Below are 18,772 nucleotides of genomic sequence, written 5' to 3'. Positions count from 1 at the left end.
ATTGTGTGGAACAATAACATCTGATTTATAATGGCTTAACCCAGCAAGGCACAATGACTTGACACAGTTAGTTTAAATCCAGTATTTAATTTGGTTCTGCTAGTTAAATTACGTTTTATAAATTCACAGCTAGTCTAGAATCAGTTGTTGATATGAATCTGTCAATAATATATTAAACCTAAACTATGAAACAACCATTAGAAATAATATAGTAACCTATAGATCTCTGCTGGGCCCTGTAACCATACGTCTTGGTTCCTGTTTCCCTATATAAATTCTTACATTATTTCTTAATTGGAAAAGATAAAATACTAATTGTGTTACTTTAAAATAAATACCCACACAGTTTCTCCACCTAGATTCTGAAAGATACATATTAGTTTCAGTGTATATGCTACAAGAGGATTCAACTATTTTAAAGCCACTTGGATTGTAGGGATTAAATAAACAAATAAACCAGAGCTTTGTATTTAACAGCTAGTCTGTTAGCCAAATGCAGCAAGGAATTCATGTAGGCAAGTGAGGAGGCTTGCAGGAGAGGGAACAGATTTCTCCTTCACAGAGGAGGACTTTCCAAGGTGGCAGTAAAGACACAACCTGGGAGCTTTGTGCTAAGGCTGAATTAGAACTATGTATGCTTTAATATGCTTACTGAAGCCAAAGTCTTTTCCATACTTTCCAAGTCACTACCATTTTCTTGGTTTTTTTAAAACTACATTTCTAGCTGCAAGGGAAGACCAGCCTAGTACTTGTCCATCGTTGCATCCAGTTAAGACAAACTATCAGTGAGGAATGTCCTGCTTTTCTGTAAAAGGAATCTCCTCCATGATGTAAAAGTCACCCATTCCCCCGCCCCCTTGCTTGAATTGATCTGTTCTGGTAAATTCATTTTCATATAAATGTTTGGAACAGATGTCAGAGGCAGATCCGTCATTCCCTTCTCTTCATTTGATAGCATGATGCACAGGAACAGGAAGAGCTCACTGTGCATAAAAGCTCTCAGCTTGTTCAGATTTCTGATCCAAGAGTAATACGGCTATGATGCAACAAAAATTCACATTATGAAAATTGGACAGTTCCAATTCATCCTAATCATAATACAGCAAATCAGTTCTGCTTCAAATACTGTAAATCTCAATAATCATTCACCAAATTGTTCAAGTTACTGCAGAGTTTCCAGTCACAAATTACAGACCAAAATGCCTAAGTGTACAGTGTGCACGTTATAAATCCTAGCAGGTGCTTTGAATTGTAAACTTGAAATGGCGGAAGCATTCAGAAAGGCTTCCACTATATTTTCATGAAAATATGTATTTTAGAATGCATTTGCTTTATTTTAATTCATGACATTTGACAAATTTGTGCAAAACTAGACATTTTTAACACGCAAGGCATTTGCGATCAGTTCTTGCCAGTACTGAGTAATCAATATTTAAGCAGTCTTTATTATTATTCCTTAACACATTAACATTACATTGGCAAGTGTTCAGTTTTAAAACTTCATGTCTATTTTACTAGTCTGTTACCCACCCACACCCTGCTTAGAGAAACATCAGTTTTTTGCGCTTAAACTCTTCCAAGTTAAGAGATTTGCTCAAGAAATCAAAACTTCAAAAGAGGAGAATCCAGGTTCTCTTTATTTCCTTCTGGTGTAAAACTGATGAGAGGAGAGCTCAGATCTATTGGCTAGAAGGAGGGAAGGGGAGGAGACAGATAAAGACAGTTAAGACCAGGGGTAAGCAAACTTTTTCAGCAGGGGGCCGATCCACTGTCCCTCAGACCTTGGGGGGGGGGGCTGGACTATATTTTAAAGGAAAAGAATGAACATATTCCTATGCCCCACAAATAACCCAGAGATGCATTTTAAATAAAAGCACACATTCTACTCATGTAAAAAACACGCTGATTCCCGGACCATCCGTGGGCCGGATTTAGAAGGCAATTGGACCGGATCCGGCCCCCAAGCCTTAGTTTGCCTACCCATGGTTAAGACATTGACTAAAACAATATTTGAACCATTACAATAGCAGACTTCTCCTTTGCTAACAAGTCTTATAATGGCATTCTTTGACACCACTACACAGCCATAAATTCCAATATTTATATTGCAACAGCCAATTTATGTCACTATACAAAGTCAGAATCCCCTTGCTAAGTTCCTGAATGTCACATATATCTGTGTGGGTGCAATATGCTGTGAATGGCAGTTTGTCCTGTGTACATTTTTCAGCTTATGTCGCATGAGAAATCTTCCTGCTGCACTGACATTTATATTGAAACAATATCCTTGCATGCTAGCAGTATTAAAAAGGGAAATATAAAACGGCGTATCTTACCTGTCCTACAGGCTTCAACAGAGGAACTGGAATCATTTCAGGAGTATTAAAAAGATCAATAAGGGGTTTATTTTCACATTCCTGGGTGGCAAGTGGTGTTTTATCTATCCCAATGTCTATCAGTAAAGTCTAGGGGAAAAAATAGTAATTTATAAGTTGTTGACTGCTTATTGTGCTTCCTGAAATAAAGTTAATTACAAAAGAACTGCCCATGAGAACAAAACTGTTTAATAAACCTGTTTGGCACCCTAAAAATCCACGGTACTTAATATGTTCTTTCTCCAAGAACTGGTTTGGGTTAGCCTCCTATTGACTCAGGAGTCTCCATATATCTGCAATTACTCATAATTTATTTGGAAGCAGTCATTAACAATTGCCATTTGGATGAATTTACTTTATGTTGTTTCAGCAGACAATCTTCTGCAAAGCAAAAAAATTAAAATAAGACCAGAGAAATCCTGCTTTACACAAACTTCACAACAAGCAGTGGCTCATTGGGAAACTGACCAGAAAAATTAAGGACACTAGATATAACTAAACACCTTTCAGCTCCTTTTCAGCACAGACACTGTTTGCAGCTGTGGGTAATTTCTGAAAGAGATGCTTCACACTTTAAAGCTGCCTGGGAAGGCTGTTCTATATATGCAAAAAAGGAGACAAAGCAGCAGCCTACCTCCTCCGTGGGTGTTCTTTCTGCTGGTTTCTCCTGCTCGGAAAGGTCCTGTTCTGTTTCTTCAGAAGACTTCTCTGTTGAAAAATCAAGGGCAATAGGTGCAACTGGTGGGGGAGACCCTTCTGTTGAAGATGAGCTATAGGCCCCACGTGTCTTGTGCTCTCTGGTCCATTTGAAACTGGAAAGGAAGAGACACAAAGAATTTCATCTAAGAACTTGTCTTGAAAATGGTGCAAGATGGTCGGTTTTGGTTATGTCTAGATTTACCTAGCTGCTAGAGTCTTTTTGGATGACACACTCGAGACTTGCCGAAGAGACACAAGATTGGGGGAAGACATTGCTTTGGGAACCGTTTTGGGGGTTAGTGATGGAATTCCCGATGTACACCGACCAATGGGAGTAGGTAATGCAGAATGCCTTCTGTTGGATGGAGTCCATAAAGCAGACTTGGCAGCAGAACAGGTATTTAATACCAATCGGTCTTCTGATAGTTTGCGAGGCGGGGTAACTGCAACATTGCTAGAAGGATACACAAAGTGTTAGAAGCTGAAATTGCATCACAACTGAAGCATTCCTCTTAGTTTAAGTGCATACTCAAAAATGTAGGGCATCCCGAATACTTTTCAGTAATGCAGTCAAGAGCAACCAGCAACCCAATTTAAGAATTGCAATTGGATACATTTTAAACCAATTCAGCTTTTTTATTAGGCTGTTTGCAGGCCACTGAAATATTTGATTTTATCCCAAACTGAGGCTTTTTCTGAAGCGCAAGTCAGTGTTCGGAATAGCAGACTGTGGTTTTTCAAACCAAGGGGAGTGATATAGCAGCAGATAAAACATCTGCTGGGAAACTTTAGAAGTACTTAGGTACCACATGTAATCCAAGCTGAAATTCTCATCGGACCATTTCAGAAATTGTGGCAAACAATAGTTAATCTTAACTACAGCTTGTTGTGATGTCTGATTTGACAAATTTATTAGTAGCTGCTCTACCTCCAGATACCCCAGTACCTCAAGACTAGACCACTGAGCAAAAAGAAAACAAATGAAAGCAAGAAATTGCAAGCTATAGTTTGCATGTATGTTTGAAGTCCAAACCATGTTTTGGCTCACTCTGAACGAAGCTTTTCGGTGCACATTTTGAAAAGAGATACAAGGGTAAAACTTGGACTTTTGGCAAGGTTAAATTCCCAATTTCACGTTCACTGTTGAATTGCAAATGTGTACCCAAATAGGTATACATTTTCGTGACAGCAGTCACGAAATTAAAAGACGCTTAGAAGCTTAGAGGAAAACAAGTATGAATTAAAATAAAGAGCATTACCTTCCAACATTACCACAAGACAGTGACGCAATTGGTTGTAACACTCTGGCAACAAAATTCTCAGATACACCTAGGGAGAAAACAATTACAGGACTTAATCAACTTATTGGTCCTGAGTTCAGTTCCTACTCCCCCATCCAATGCAATGTTTAGAATAGAAATAAGGGCAGGCACACAAAAATTTATCACATGGGTAAGACCCATGTTCTTACCTTCCTTTGAGACTGCAGGTACTGCTTTGGGCTTGGGACTTGAAGTTGCTGTTCTGTTTCCCAATATACTTTTCTGCAATGGTTTCTGAAAACTAGGATCTAAGTCCTCTTTCAAAATCCCACTGGTCGTCTCAGACTTATCTGTAACTCTGTATTTGTATGCATTTATTGGAGGATTTGTTTTCGAAGCACTTGTGGGCCCATGTTGCTTTCCAGGTGCATCAGAATGGAAAGCCTGCACAGACAACCCCTTCATAGGTTTAACAATAGCAATCTTGCTTGCTGAAGAGGACAGGCGGGAACCACGTGCAGAAACTTTAGAAGCAACACCTATTTTACCTGGAGGGGGAAAAAAGAAATTTTATATCTATTGTTTATATATGTATGCACCACTATCAATGCACCCAATGCTTTAGTGTCAGGAAAGCAAAGGCAACAAACTTGAGCAAGCAATTCCCAGTGTTGGGAGAGAAGGGAAGACAATGAGAATGGATGTTGAGATGCATTACACACATTTGAATTAATTGATAAGGACAGAGTCATGGATTTTGAAAAGTGCAGGTGCTTGGGACAAGTATGAAGCACAGGAGCCAACAAGGGAGAAGAGATTAAACTATTTAAATGGTGCATAATGCAATTATTCAATTTGGTCTATGGTGACCACATTGGTAAGAGTGTACTTAATTGCAACAGGTGCAGTGTCTCAGAATAATTGTCTTTGCAAAGGTTGGAACTCTGAAAAATATTTGCTAATATGCAAGTTGTATAATTACTAGACTATTACTATTTAAGTTAGTGAGCACCAATTTTATTAAATCAGTTTCTCACTTGTGCTTCAAAAGAACTCAGCAGTTATTCATTTTGGCCACTGTTGCTATCACTTAATATTTGGGGCTTGGATTCTGTATTCTTAGGAGCAAAATGTATGCGAGTGTGTTGTCTCCACTATGGAAGGATGTGTAAATCCAGAATCGGCCTCCACAGTCACTTACGGACTCACCGTTAAGGCAGTGTACATGGAAGACAATCTTATTCAGCTATGAGTGATCGCCAAAGAAGAAGAAAGAAGTGTGTGTGTGTGTGTGTGTGTGTGTGTGTAGAACCTAGGTTTCCCCGCAACTCAGCAGGCCATTTAGTCAAGTGGTCACCATTTTGGGCAACTGTTGTTTATTCCAATTCTGGTTAGTTAAGAGCCAACCAGGATCAAACCACATTGCATTTCTTACCTTTCCCTATCTTAGGAGAGATGGACAGACTTGAATTCAAGCTTATGCTGGAAAAAGAGGATGAAGAAGAAGTTGAAGTGTTCCTTCGCATATGGATATTACTAGGACGTTTCAGCTGTGTTGCCTTGATCCCCAACTGTAAAGACAGTAATAGAGGTCATTTAGGTATCCCTAAGAGCACCTAACAGACTTTATCCTACTGAAATACTGATATTCCTTATGTTCACATCTGTGTGGCTACAAGAAAGCATATCCAGCCCTAATGCTCCTGCAATAAGGGTTTAAACATTTTTTTCTTCAAATTAAGATACTGCATCTCTGCAGATCAGTGATTTCAAACTCTTAAGTTTTCCTGGGAAATTATTTCCATTATGTGTGCTCATGAAGAGCTTTATATCTTCCTCACCCACCCCATTTCCACAACAGCATATAGAACCCTCCCTGTTCAATTTGGCAGCAAGGGTCAAGTCGATTCAGACCACGAGTTTGTTACTTCAATAAATCACTCATATGCATCGCTGGATTCTTTGCTAAGCCTATATCCTCATGTACCACAGAGTACACTGGTCCAAGGATCGCTAATCCAGTATCACAAATTTAGAACATCTGTCGAAACAAAAATAAAAAAATTCCTTCCAGTAGCACATTAGAGACCAACTAAGTTTGTCATAGGTAGGAGCTATGAGGTATGGTTTCAGGTGTCACCAAGAATTACAAAGGCAGAAGTTATTCATTAAGAGCATTTACCTTGCTGGAAGTTGAAAGAGTTCTCTTGTCTTTCCCCGCTGAACTGTTAGAGAAGGACGCATCTCCTGCATCTGAAGCAAGACTTGATTTGTCAGAGACTAGCTCTTCCGACGACTCCATACTGCTCAAATTATTCCAGCTGGAAATACCGGGCAGCTTCCCTTGTTTTGGCTGCAAGGTTTAGATTTCAAACATTTGTAAACCAAAGGATGTCAACAGTAACGTTATTTTAGTGTTTGCCCATTAAACTAAAAGACCCTTTCAATAAACAGGTTCTAACCAACACTTTGATTTCCCACAGGCGCAGCACGGGTCCCCAATAAAGCCTGTGAGGCCATTTCTACCAAAGCACGCCCAACTGCTCCGAAACTGACATATTCAACATCAAGTGAGGGGTCCGCAAACATGTGGTTAGGATTGGCTGCCTCATCAGGGACTCCCTAGTGCAGCCTATAAGGGTTTCTCTCAAGAGCAATCAGCTGATGGGTGTTGAGAGCACCCACCTTTGAAGTCCATTGGCAGGTGTGGCATGGATTCAAACTACACTTGCAAATGGATATTGTTCCTCGGAGGGAGAAGCGTTTCCTTCTGCAGCGGTGGTTTGATTCCATGCCTGCAAGTGGATTCCAAAGAGCCTTTAAGCAAATGCAAATGCTCTCCCCAGGGAGATTTGCCTGATGTCTCCATTATATATTTTTAGGCACCAGGCAAAAACGTTCCTCTTCAACCAGGCTTTTGGCCGATTAATATTCTACAGCCTTTGAAATGCATCTGTGGGAAGGCAGAGTGATTGTTATGTTGCTTGGGGTTTAATTATTTACTGTCTTTTATATGGTATTTTAGCCTGTGAACCGCGCTGAGATCTTTTGATGAAGGGCAGTATATAAATTTAATAAAATAATGATAATAATAATTAAAGTTCACTTTGAATAACCATCTGCTGGAAGTCAAGATGACAAACAAAGCAGCATTCTGGTAGTAACAGGGTCACACCTCACACCAATTTGTATGTCACATTAAATCAGTTAAAAACAAGCTATGGTTCAATGTGGATACGCATAGCATTCTCTGTTCCCTCCTCCTAGGAAATTAAGCCATGGTCAGGCTTGTGGTGAAATCTAAAACCAGCCTCATGGTTTGCACCCCTGAACAATTATCCAAGAATAAACCATGGCTATTGTTGGTGATTTAATGACACATAAACAAGCAAGAGACACACAGCACCTGGTTAGATGTCTCTAGCTAACTACACTCCAGCAGCAGATATGATAGGCATTGAGGTGACTACCAATTTCACATTAGCCTCAAGTCCTGTTTAGCAACCAACACCACCATAGTTCTATTGAAAGGCATATTAAATGACTTCGCCAGCTATAAAAGTAAGAAATGTCAAGATCACCGGCATTATGCACTCAGGCCAACAAATTTAAATGAGACCACAACCATGCAGATATTTGTTCTCTATGTAAGAAACTTCACAAACAAGGGGAAAAAACCTGTAATAATTGGGAACTAGCAGGGAGTTACCATTCTTATGTGGCAAGATGACTGCCCTTTATGCTTTAATCTACCAAGAAGGGAAAAAACTTTACCTGTCCCGCTGCCAAGAGACTATTCCCAAATGCAGATGCATTTTTTACAGTCTGAACTGTGCTGGGTTTGTTATTTGTTTTGTCACTCTTCCCTTGTGCTAAAGATGCAAGCGGTGTGTGGGGCAATTTGCTCATTCTGGCAGGACTAGAAGTATTTAGAGGAATCTGTGGAGAACGAGAGCTGTCCATCCCGGCAATCGGTTGCCTTGAATGTTTCTGAAACAAAGGCGGCCACGGGGAGAGTGGACTTTCACACACACAGTAAGTCTCTCTCCTAACTTCCTTTGAGGTTTTATCCATCACTATTCCTTTCTCAAGGAGTTTCAGTTTTGATTTAGATTCTTGCACAAAATTCTCTTCCAGCTGGCGACCGTTGTTCCTTTTGGCTTTGCTTCCACTTTGTATCTGGACTGCTATCTGGTGAGCTTCCTTAAAAATCTCCACAAATTTCTCCTCAGAAACAGGGCTCCATGTTAGTTCATCCACAAGTGGTGATGGAGGAATTGTGTCTTTTGTTGCTTCAAGAGCCGTCGCAATGCATTTTTCTTTATGGCCCATGGGCCCAACAAAAACTTCATCCTCCTGTTCACTAGAATACAGACAAATTAGTCAGACACCTCCAAATCGCTTGCTCTTTTAAAAATGCAGTTTGCTTTAGATACTTTGTTTACCTTATAGGAGACAGCGAAAGGTCAAAGTCAAATTTTTCATCAGACAGCTGGTGAAAATCTGGAATCATAACAGAGCATCAGTTGTTATTATGCTAATCATGGCTGACCTTTTTATAGTAGATATGTTACTCACTGTATTCCCCTTTGCCTTGCTGAAATTTCAGCTTCTGCTACTACTTTCGGTTTCAAATTATTCTAGTCTAGGCAAAACAGAACAGAGAATTAATTTCTAATACAGCCTAGAACGCATGACCCAATCAAGAAAGGATGGTCTGTGCGCAGACAAACGTTTCAATGTACAGATATCCTTCTGAATCAGATGCTTTGTGAGTACGTGTATTCATACAAATACTGGATCCCATAACCAGCACTAAGGGTGGGGTACTGATGGACAGAACCCACATTTTCCCTTCTTCCCCCACAAAACTAGCACCTTAAAAGCTGACAGCAATGATCATATTCATGGAGTTTTCCTTGGGGTAGACACTGCACATATGCGGCCCACTGTTATCTGAAGGTTTTTAGATCAGGGCTTGAGCCCAGCCAGCATTAAACTGTACTTAAGCTAAGTCAATCCAATGCATTACCGAACTGGTCACAAGGGACAGTTCAATGCAAACTCTTCGTATCACCTTTGATAGTGCGTGCAGAGTTAAACACTAAAGCAGTTATTTCTAGCATTATTCCCGGTAAACAGTTGCAAGTAATCCAGAATGAAGAAGTTTGTAATATAAACTTAAATCAGAGCCTATTTGTTATGCAGATTGTTACGAGATTCTTGCAGTGGGTCTTTATCTTTGGATACAATTTAACAAATTTCAGCCATCCATTGCAAAACAGAATAGCTATAAAGCCAGAAGTCATTAGAATCATTTGATTGAGTATTATTCCTAAAATTGCATTTCCCTAATGACAGGTAAGACTCATCATTAAAGCAACCTATAGTTATCCTTTTTGTAACTTTATTCTACAGCAAATTATGTGTACATGTGTCAAAGGGCAGAATATTCAGCAGTATTAAAGGCAGCAGGAAGAATGAAGGGGGGAAAGGGTTAATATTCTTGCTAATAAACTGAACTGGCTGCAGTACATTATCTAGCTGATTGCCATAAGCTTGAACACCATGCAGGTTTTTTTTTGCCTGCAGATTAGATTGTGTTGGCTAGGGGCAGCCAACTGGTGCTGTTCAGATGTTTTGGGCTACAGCACCCATCATCACCCTCAGCCAGCATGGCCAATAGTCATGGAATAGTAGTCCAGAAAGCCTGGAGGGCACCATGTTGGCTATCGTGGGTGTAGACCATAGGCAGAGGGTGGCCTTACAAGCCCTGGGCTTAGCACTGCGCTGCCTGACTTTTTTATCCCAATAGGAATACCACCAGTCTCTCGAATTACTCCTCCCACTCAAGAGCACTCGATTTTAGAGGTGTCTCGTGACAAACAACACAGTAATTTACAAATGTGCTTTATACCGGTATCTTACAGCAATGTTGTTGTTTTTATCACCTACCATTATTCACACACTCATTGGGTTTGGCTTCCATCATTTTACATTCTGAATGCAAGGTTGTTTTCCCTTCATCATCCATGATACGGCTGTAAAACACATTAGGTAAACCAGCTCAATATTATATTTTTAAAAATCCAGCAGCAGTTACAGTCTGTTTATTCCCATTTCAAAGAGCTGGTTCACTACAGTTACCACCCTTGCACACCCATACGTATTTATACCAGAATCTTTTCCATAGTAACGGAACAGTGGTAAAAAGTTGGCTAGTACTCAGTGTCAGATACACATGGACCAGACTACACCATCATTCCTCATATCCACTTATGGCAAACAATCCGGATTCAACAGGATAATTTACAGAGAAGTACACTGCCTTTTGGTAAAGAGTCAAATCCCACAAGCAATATTTGCTGCTTGTTGCAGGAGGGTCTTGCCACTTCAGCTGTACATAAACCAGCAATTGCCCACAGTAAAAAAAGGGGTGGGGGGAACCCAATGGCTGAATGTAGCCCACCAGCCAGATTTCATCCAGGGAGGGGGAAATAGTGGCTGCTGTGCAAAGTTTGCAGTTGCGGTTCTTTCCTCAGCAAGATACAGAGGAGGAAATTGCAGCAGACTTGCGTTCCTTGCAAATATATCTAAAAATGCATTTTGCAAGCATTCAGTTTTAAGGATATAATTGCATTATGAAGCTCAAGGCTTTGAACAGTAGAAAGGCAAAGCTCGCAAGTCAGCTGTGCATTGACTTTACCTGCATTCTTCTTGTGAGGATTATTTGGTTATTTTGCCTTTTGGAGTCAAGGTAATTGTTATTATTATTATTATTATTATTATTAATCCCCCACCCATTTGGCTGGGTTTCCCCAGCCACCCAACAGAACACTAAAAACAGAATAAAACTTCAAACATTAAAAACTTCCCTAAACAGGGCTGCCTTCAGAGGTCTTCTAAAAGTTGGGTAGTTGTTAATCTCCTTGACATTTGATGGGAGGGCGTTCCACAGGGATGGTGTCACTACTGAGAAGGCCCTTTGCCTGGTTCCCTGTAACCTCACTTCTCGCAGTGAGGGAACTGCCAGAAGGCCCTCAGAGCTGGACTTCAGGCTGAACGATGGGGGTGGAGATGCTCCTTCAGGTATACAGGGCAGAGACCATATAGGGCTTTAGAGGTCAGCACCAACACTTTGAATTGTGCTCGGAAACGTACTGAGAGCCAATGTAGGTCTTTTAGGACGGGTATTATGTGGTCTTGGTGGCCACTTCCAGTCTGGCTGCCGCGTGACGCAGAAAGCTGTCTGTGGACAAACACCGGCTCCCTTGGCCTCAAAGCGAAATGAGCGCCGAAACCCCATAGTCGCCTTTGACTGGACTTAACCGTCCAGGGGTTCTTTACCTTTGACATTACCTGCTTTGAAGTCACTTCAGCACCTAGTGCACACCACACAAGTGTGACCCTACAAGCCTCGACAGCTTCACCCTTGTCCTTTTAATTATCCCAGTGACCTGAAACGTTTTATATTGTGATGCCAATAAAGGTATTTGATTTGATTTGAAATTTGAAAAGAAAAACCACCGCCACCCCACGCCCACGCCGTGACAAAGGTGGTAACTCTACTTCCAGGCCACCCCTCCTGTAAAAACAACAAAACCCGTTAAGTTTCACGCTTCTTTAAACTGTAGCAGGCCTGCCCTTCCACAGGCCTGAGTCTGAGACTCAATCTGCGTCCACGACACCTCGAATTATCTCACCGCCGGGCGGGAACTCCTTATGGACTAGCCGCATGAGCGTCAAAACTCCACGCACCCACCCACCCAGGAGAATGAGCTTCGGTCGCTTCTCCCCTTCCAAGCGCCGGCGACGCCGAGCTACCCCCGGTCGTAGGCCCGTCCCTGAAGCGCCCCCAAACCTCACCTGGGCGAAGCCACACGCTTAGGAAGATGAGTCCGCTCGGTGCAGCTTCTCGCGGCAGCGTTTGAAACGACCGCCCCGCCCCTCCCGCTCCTCATTGGCGGATTTAAGCGACGCTCACCACCCGCAGCCAATTGCAGAGAAGCCAAATCGCGGACTCCGCCCCGCAATCAACTCTAATCTGAGGCATAGGTGGGAGTTGCCCTTCACGTCCTTCTCCGTTAAGGGACGTCGTCAGCGTGGAAACGGTCGCTCTAGGAAAAGGACAACGACTTTGTTGTTGTTTTTTCTCCCCGTCGCCCGACGTTCCGTGGAGAACTGGAGGTTTGAATTCCCAGAGAGGCGTTCTCTTGGTGCTTTGTCCCGGCAAAGGTCGCTAGCAGCGCCCCCTGCCGGCTTTCGCCCAGCTGAAAGTCGACGCGTGTTCTCTGACCCCATTGCTTGTGAAAGGCCATACGAACAGCGTTGGGTTCAAATGATTCAGTGGGGCTCACTATTTGGGGTCAATAGATATATGAAAAACTGAAGTCAGTTTGCACACTTTTGCCAGGAAACGAGTGAACTAAATCCAGGGGAGAGATACCTGTTACTCTCTGTCTTGAGAAATAAAGGTTCTTATGCAAAGTAACAATCTTTTAAATTCAGGAAATAAATACGTGTTCCTCTCTGTTGTCAGCAAGATAGGTGCTAATACATGATTTAATAACTGTGCATGTTAGCAATCTCTTAAATCCATGAGCTGCTGTTTCTGTTTTGTGTCTAGATTAGTGTTTCATAAAGGACCTTTTAAAAATAACTCAGATTGGGTTAGCAGAGGAGGCGATAGCCTCACAGCCCAGATTGCCTGTGAATGACACTGTCAATCTATGCTAGCTATCTCAGGAGAAAGTTCCATGGTGTTCAATGGGCTTTATCCTTAATAAGAGTACTTTGGTTTGCCGCTTTGCAGCTCAATCCTATGTGCTCAATCCAATGTACCCTGAAGTCAGTCCCATTGAATTTCATGAGGGTTTCTTCCTAGCAAGGGTATATATAGAGCTGCAGCCGAAGGCTGCAAACATGTATGGGGCTGCAAGTGTGTGTGAATTAGGGCAGGGCAGAACCAATGTATTTTGGCACCTGAGGCAAACCATAAAATGGGGTCCCTTTTCCTGCCAGGGGAAGAAGGAGAGAAGTGAAGGTTGACATCAGGAACAAAGGGGAATAAAGATCTACGGTATCTTCTTCTTTGATGATCACTCTTAGCCAAGTAAAATTGTCTTCTATAAACACAGTCTTAACAGTGAGTCCGTACGTGACTGTGGAGGCCAATTCTGGATCCACAAGTGGGATCCAGTGGGGATATTGGTTTTCGGGCGGGAGTTATTCATGGTGTGGATTTGCCAATCAGGACTTCCTCTTAGCACATTTCTCCCTTTTGTCCTGAGTTCGAGTGTCTTCAAAGCCCATTACACCTTTGTTAAGGGCTGTTCTCCAACTGGAGCGCTTGCAGGCCAGTGTTTCCCAGTTGTCAGTGTTTAATGTCTTCATCAGCATCTGGTGTTGGTGCATAAGCAACCCCAGAGTCGGTCACGACTGAACCTAATGGTCAGGGGTCCCTTTACCTTTATCCACCAGCAATACCTGGATCAACTATGTATCCCAAAATGGAAACTGGAGATAGAGGTTATTCGCTTCCTATTACAGTGGTACCTCGGTTTATGAACACAATTGGTTCCGGAAGTCTGTTCATAAACTGAAGCGTTCATGAACTTAAGCGAACTTTCCCATTGAAAGTAATGGAAAGTGGATTAATCTGTTCCAGACGGGTCCACAGAGTACTCAACCTGAAGCGTACTTAACCCGAGGCATGGGTGTAATTGGTTCCGGAAGTCTATTCATAAACTGAAGCGTTCATAAACTGAAGCGAACTTTCCCACTGAAAGTAATGGAAAGTGAATTAATCCGTTCCAGATGGATCTGCGGCGTTCGTAAACCGAAAATTCATAAACCAAGGTGTTCGTAAACCGAGGTTCCACTGTACAGGGGAGAAACCAGGAGCTGACCAAGGCAGTAGCTAAGTTCCTCTATCTGATCTTTTGCCACATTACATAACCCTGCCCTTGCTGGAGACCCACAGAGGTGAAATAGATTGCCGGCCTCCTCTTCCTTTAGGCAAGTGACTGTACTGATGATATGGTGACACGATTGTACTGGCCAATTTCTTTTGAATGTTTCTGGATGATGCCAATAAAGGTTTTGATTGATTGATTGAATATCGATGTTAAAACATCACAGCTCTCTTGCAATGATGGCAGTTCTGTATTCAGGATGCTCATTATCTGTGTTATATGACAAAGTCCGTATATTCCATGTTCCGAAGTTCAATTGTCTTTTACAACCGCTGGGTGGTGACCCCATTGGGTGCGGTAATCCAGTCATGGAAAAAGGGAGGCAGACTATGTTTAGGGCACCTTTTCTAGCCCCTCCTCCTTTTCGGGGTGAGCAGAGTGGATACAGCTGCCGAACTGCTCAACTGCCTCATTCCTTGAGTCAGAAAGACTGAATCTGTATCCACCACCCATGTGCCAGTTCATGAATAGGGGCTTCCAGATTTCACAATCCTGCCCCCATTACCATTTGCCGATCACCATGGGACTTTTGGGGTTTGGGTATGGGATGAGTTTTTGGAAGACGCCTGTGCATGGATTTGTTTTATGTGTGCAGATCCATGCACGCTGACCAACACAGTCTTCACAGTAAGGCTCTGTTCCAATGGCATGAGTAGTCCCAACAACCGGTAGATTCTTATCTGCTGCAGCCTTCATCTGCCTTCACAGCCGTTGTAACATACCGCTGGTTCTGCTGTTGAGGACTTATTGGATCATTCTTTGTCTAGCTCCTTCCGTTTGACCTTACTGCCTTCGGTGACCCTGCTGGGAGTGCGAGATTCCCGAGGGCTTCGCTCACAAGGGTCATAGGAATGTGCAAGCCCACTCACCACGACAAGGTAATGATCCATTTTCAGACTATTCCCGTCCAAGCTACTGGACCCTGCCCTCCAGTAAAACCCCTTGAACATACAGAACGGGCCCAAAAGGGGAAAGTGTTTGGCCATCTTATTGTCAGACATGTTCCATGTGTGTAGTGTGTTATGTAAGGGATTGAAAACATCCAGCCTTTCTACCCACAGTCTGTACAGCACACTACCAGACCCTCCAAGTGTCCCTATTTTCCAGGGACGTTCCTGATTTAGAGAAGCCATCCCGGTTTCTGATTTGTTCCCGATATGTCCCACTTTTCCTTAGGATGTCCCTATTTTCATCGGAGAAATGTTGGAGGCTATGCACTGCACTATCAGGCATGGGGAACCTGATTCCCACCAAGAGGTGTATGTGCAGAAACATACTGTCTCCACCACGGGGCTGAAAGCATAACAATCTCCTCACACAAAAGCAAAGCTATCTTAGGACTCCCCACCAACCACCTCAACATCTGCCCAAAGAGGTACATGGGGATAACCCTACTACGACCCCCAAACTTCCTTGTGGAAGCTCTCGAGTCTCAAAACCCTGATCTTGGGGTGCCTCTTTTAGGGAACTGGCCCAGATAAACACACACAAACACATGCATGTGTGTGTGCGCGCGCGCACACACACACACACACACACTCAGATTGTTGTAAGCAAAATATGCCTTATCTCTTGCATTATGCCAATAAAGAAAACTCAGGAGACTGGGGGGTAGAAGTCCAACGTTGTTTATTGAAATCAATAGGTTACAATGGGATAGCTCCGCAAAAGTTGCTACTCTGCCCAGTGGACCGGACAGTGGTATTTATAAAGTTTTAAACAAAGCATTTCAGTTCCCAGCAATAATATACATCATTACCTCATTTAAGCTGACGGACCAATCATATGCATAAGCGTTGGCTGTTTCTGCTGACTAAGCTCTGATTCCCACCGTGTTCTGCGATGACCTTGCATGAATACATTGTGTTAGTGTGCATGCTGGGAACCTGTGTTATATGTAGCCATTTGCATCATGTAGCAACTTATGTTCTAACTTTGTGCTGATTGATTTACATATTAGCTGTATTTCTGCCCCAAATGAGGGCGGCACATGTTGCAAAATCATCATAAAGTAACAGGCTACCATAACTTCTCTATTAGAAGCTCACTCAAGGATTTACAGGGGTACACATTATCACATTTATTGTGGCCCCTTGGGCTACTCCCACAAGATCATCACACATTGGTTACACCCAGGGAACGCATTGGGGAGAAATAAACAGGTGTTTTTTTTTTGTTTTTTTTTTAATTGAGGAATGGAATTCCAATCAACAGATTTATAGGGCAGGGCTAACACCTAACTAAAGAATGGCAACTTCAACTGATGGAATATGCACAGTTTGCAGACCTAACATATAGAATAAGAGAACAAGAAGAACATATGTTTAAATAAGACTGGAAAATGTTTATTGAATATATGGGGGAAATTGTGTATACTTGAAAACGTTGGCAGCATTAAAATAAATTCAACAACGTTAATAAGTTTTGATGGATATAATACAGTAATGGAATACTGAATAGTTTAGTTTATGTAAAAGATGCAGGGATTTATGTCATGCAAAATGAACCATGGAAAGAGAAGAAGGGAAGGCATTGATACTTTAAGATTGTTTCAATAATAATAATAATAATAATAATAATAATAATAATAATTTATTTTTATTTATACCCCACCCATCTGGCTGGTTTTCCAACAGAAAAATAAAATAATTGATTAAACATTAAAAGCCTCCCTAAACAGGGCTGCCTTCAGATGTCCTCTAAAAGTCTGGGAGTTATTTTTCTTTTTGACATCTGGTGGGAGGGCGTTCCACAGGGCGGGTGCCACTACTGAGAAGGCCCTCTACCTGGTTCCCTGTAACTTGGCTTCTCGCAGCGAGTGAACCACCAGAAGGCCCTCGGCACTGGACCTCAGTGTCCGAGCAGAGTGATGGAGGTGGAGACGCTCCTTCAGGTATACTGGACCGAGGCCGTTTAGGGCTTTAAAGGTCAGCACCAACACTTTGAATTGTGCTTGGAAACGTATCGCAAAACAGAAAATTTAATGAAAATTGTGTGTGTGTGTGAATTCAATGCAGGATTGGTGGTTTGCTGTTTGTTTGTTGTTGTTTGTAGTACAAATGTGTTTGAGGTATACACAGGGTAGATAGATGCCAGGAATGAGGTGTGCACCTTCGATGAGGTACCACATTAAATACATGCTTTTGAAGGGTGAATGAACTCGGTCTCCAAGGACTGAAGCAGGCATATAGAAAAGTGATGCTGGATAAATCTAACACAACCCAGTATAGAGTACAAGCCTAGAATTACAGAATCGTGGAACTGGGGTCACACCAAAGGTCATCTAGCCCAACCCCCTGCAATGCAGGAATCACAGCTGAAGAGTTCCTGACAGATGCCCCCCCCCCAAAAAAAAACAACTTGCTCTGCTTCAGGACCCTTTGCCTGCTGCTTCATTACTGAGGGCATCATTTTGCTTCCTCTCATATTCAAGTTTTTTGTACTTCCACTGTTGTATATAAAACAGGGACTTTTCCATATTGTCTTCTAAATTGAGAAATTGATCATCGGTCTTGTGGAGAAGTTTGCTTGGTTGTCTTCAGGGTATATGACTTAAGAGGAATATTCATAGGAAACTGCCTTGGACAGAGTCGGACATTGACCCATCCACCTCAACATTGTCTACACTGACCAGCAGCAGCTCTCCCGGGTTTCAGACAGGGGACATTCTCTGCCCCACCTGGAAATGTCATCCGGGATTATCTATGAGGAGGCTGATGATGCAAAGCAGATTGTCTAATCCTGTGCTATGGACACCCCTAGACTTGGGAGTCTTCTACTGCATTTCAAGGGACATTGGGATCGTCTCCCTTTGGAAATGTGGCTGAATGAAGAATGATCTGATATAAACACATGAACTCCAAAAGAGAAGATTCCGCAAACCTGCAGACGGAACAGCAGGTGCTTCAAAGTTCTGAAGAAACATCAAGAAGGGGCAAGTTTGGCTCAGGGTCAAGGTGGGTGGGTTGCCATGGGAACAATGACCTGCCCTCCTTTGTGACATCTCTTGCTTCTCCCTTAAAAGCCACCAACTACAGGTGTCCATTGTTGGTTAGTTGGAGAGGTAGAGGTGGAGGTTTGGTAGAGGTGGAGGTAGAGCAGGCATCCCCAAACTTCGGCCCTCCAGATGTTTTGGACTACAATTCCCATCATCCCTAACCACTGGTCCTGTTGGCTAGGGATCATGGGAGTTGTAGGCCAAAACATCTGGAGGGCCGCAGTTTGGGGATGCCTGAGGTAGAGCAACAATGCAGTCAGTTCCAGAGATTGAGGAAGGAGGGAGCAGAGGGAGCAGTGGACTTCGCGGGACAGAGTGGTAAGTTTGTGGGGCCCCATTCTTTTCTTTGCCACATCTCCTTCTCCCCAGGATGATTCCCATAGGTTCATTATCATGTGGTGCTGATAATGCCAAGGCTGCAGGCTCTGTCCCTTCATGGGACAGCTGCACTGCCTGAACTCCCCT

General features: G+C 42.6%; 1 protein-coding gene across 4 annotated transcripts; it reads right to left on the bottom strand.

Annotated features, from left to right (window-relative positions):
• Nucleotides 1–85: 85 nt before the first annotated feature.
• On the bottom strand, nucleotides 86–12,349 carry GTSE1 (G2 and S-phase expressed 1). 4 transcript variants are annotated; one of them, XM_035126489.2, is made up of 12 exons: nucleotides 12,203–12,349; nucleotides 10,292–10,377; nucleotides 8,782–8,839; nucleotides 8,111–8,699; nucleotides 6,519–6,689; nucleotides 5,772–5,907; nucleotides 4,546–4,884; nucleotides 4,334–4,403; nucleotides 3,277–3,528; nucleotides 3,010–3,187; nucleotides 2,337–2,465; nucleotides 86–1,686 (listed from the first exon to the last, which is right to left on the bottom strand). In XM_035126489.2, exons 1-12 carry the CDS (start codon nucleotides 12,295–12,297, stop codon nucleotides 1,603–1,605), a joined length of 2,187 nt encoding a protein of 728 aa, XP_034982380.2. In that variant the 5' UTR covers nucleotides 12,298–12,349; the 3' UTR covers nucleotides 86–1,602. The 4 variants fall into 4 exon arrangements, with proteins under 4 accessions (XP_034982380.2, XP_060135375.1, XP_060135376.1 ...); XM_060279392.1 differs by lacking the exon at nucleotides 12,203–12,349 and adding an exon at nucleotides 8,915–8,981 and having other exon boundaries at nucleotides 10,292–10,380; XM_060279393.1 differs by lacking the exon at nucleotides 12,203–12,349 and adding an exon at nucleotides 8,915–8,981 and having other exon boundaries at nucleotides 8,111–8,692; nucleotides 10,292–10,380.
• Nucleotides 12,350–18,772: the final 6,423 nt, after the last annotated feature.

Source organism: Zootoca vivipara, chromosome 10 (genome assembly GCF_963506605.1).
Source record: "Zootoca vivipara chromosome 10, rZooViv1.1, whole genome shotgun sequence".
NCBI lineage: Eukaryota > Metazoa > Chordata > Lepidosauria > Squamata > Lacertidae > Zootoca > Zootoca vivipara.
The sequence above is the reverse complement of the archived record's forward strand: the minus strand, read 5'-3'. Positions and strand labels throughout refer to the sequence as shown.

Bases quoted from the DNA above. Each gene is read 5' to 3' on its own strand.
- GTSE1 (XM_035126489.2), bottom strand. From the start codon at position 12,297: ATGAGGAGCGGGAGGGGCGGGGCGGTCGTTTCAAACGCTGCCGCGAGA. The intron at 4,885-5,771 runs GTAAGAAATGCA...TTCCCCCTCCAG, and splicing joins CTCTCCTAAGATAGGGAAAG to GTAAAATAGGTGTTGCTTCT. The intron at 2,466-3,009 runs GTAGGCTGCTGC...TTTTTCCCCTAG, and splicing joins AAAGAACACCCACGGAGGAG to ACTTTACTGATAGACATTGG.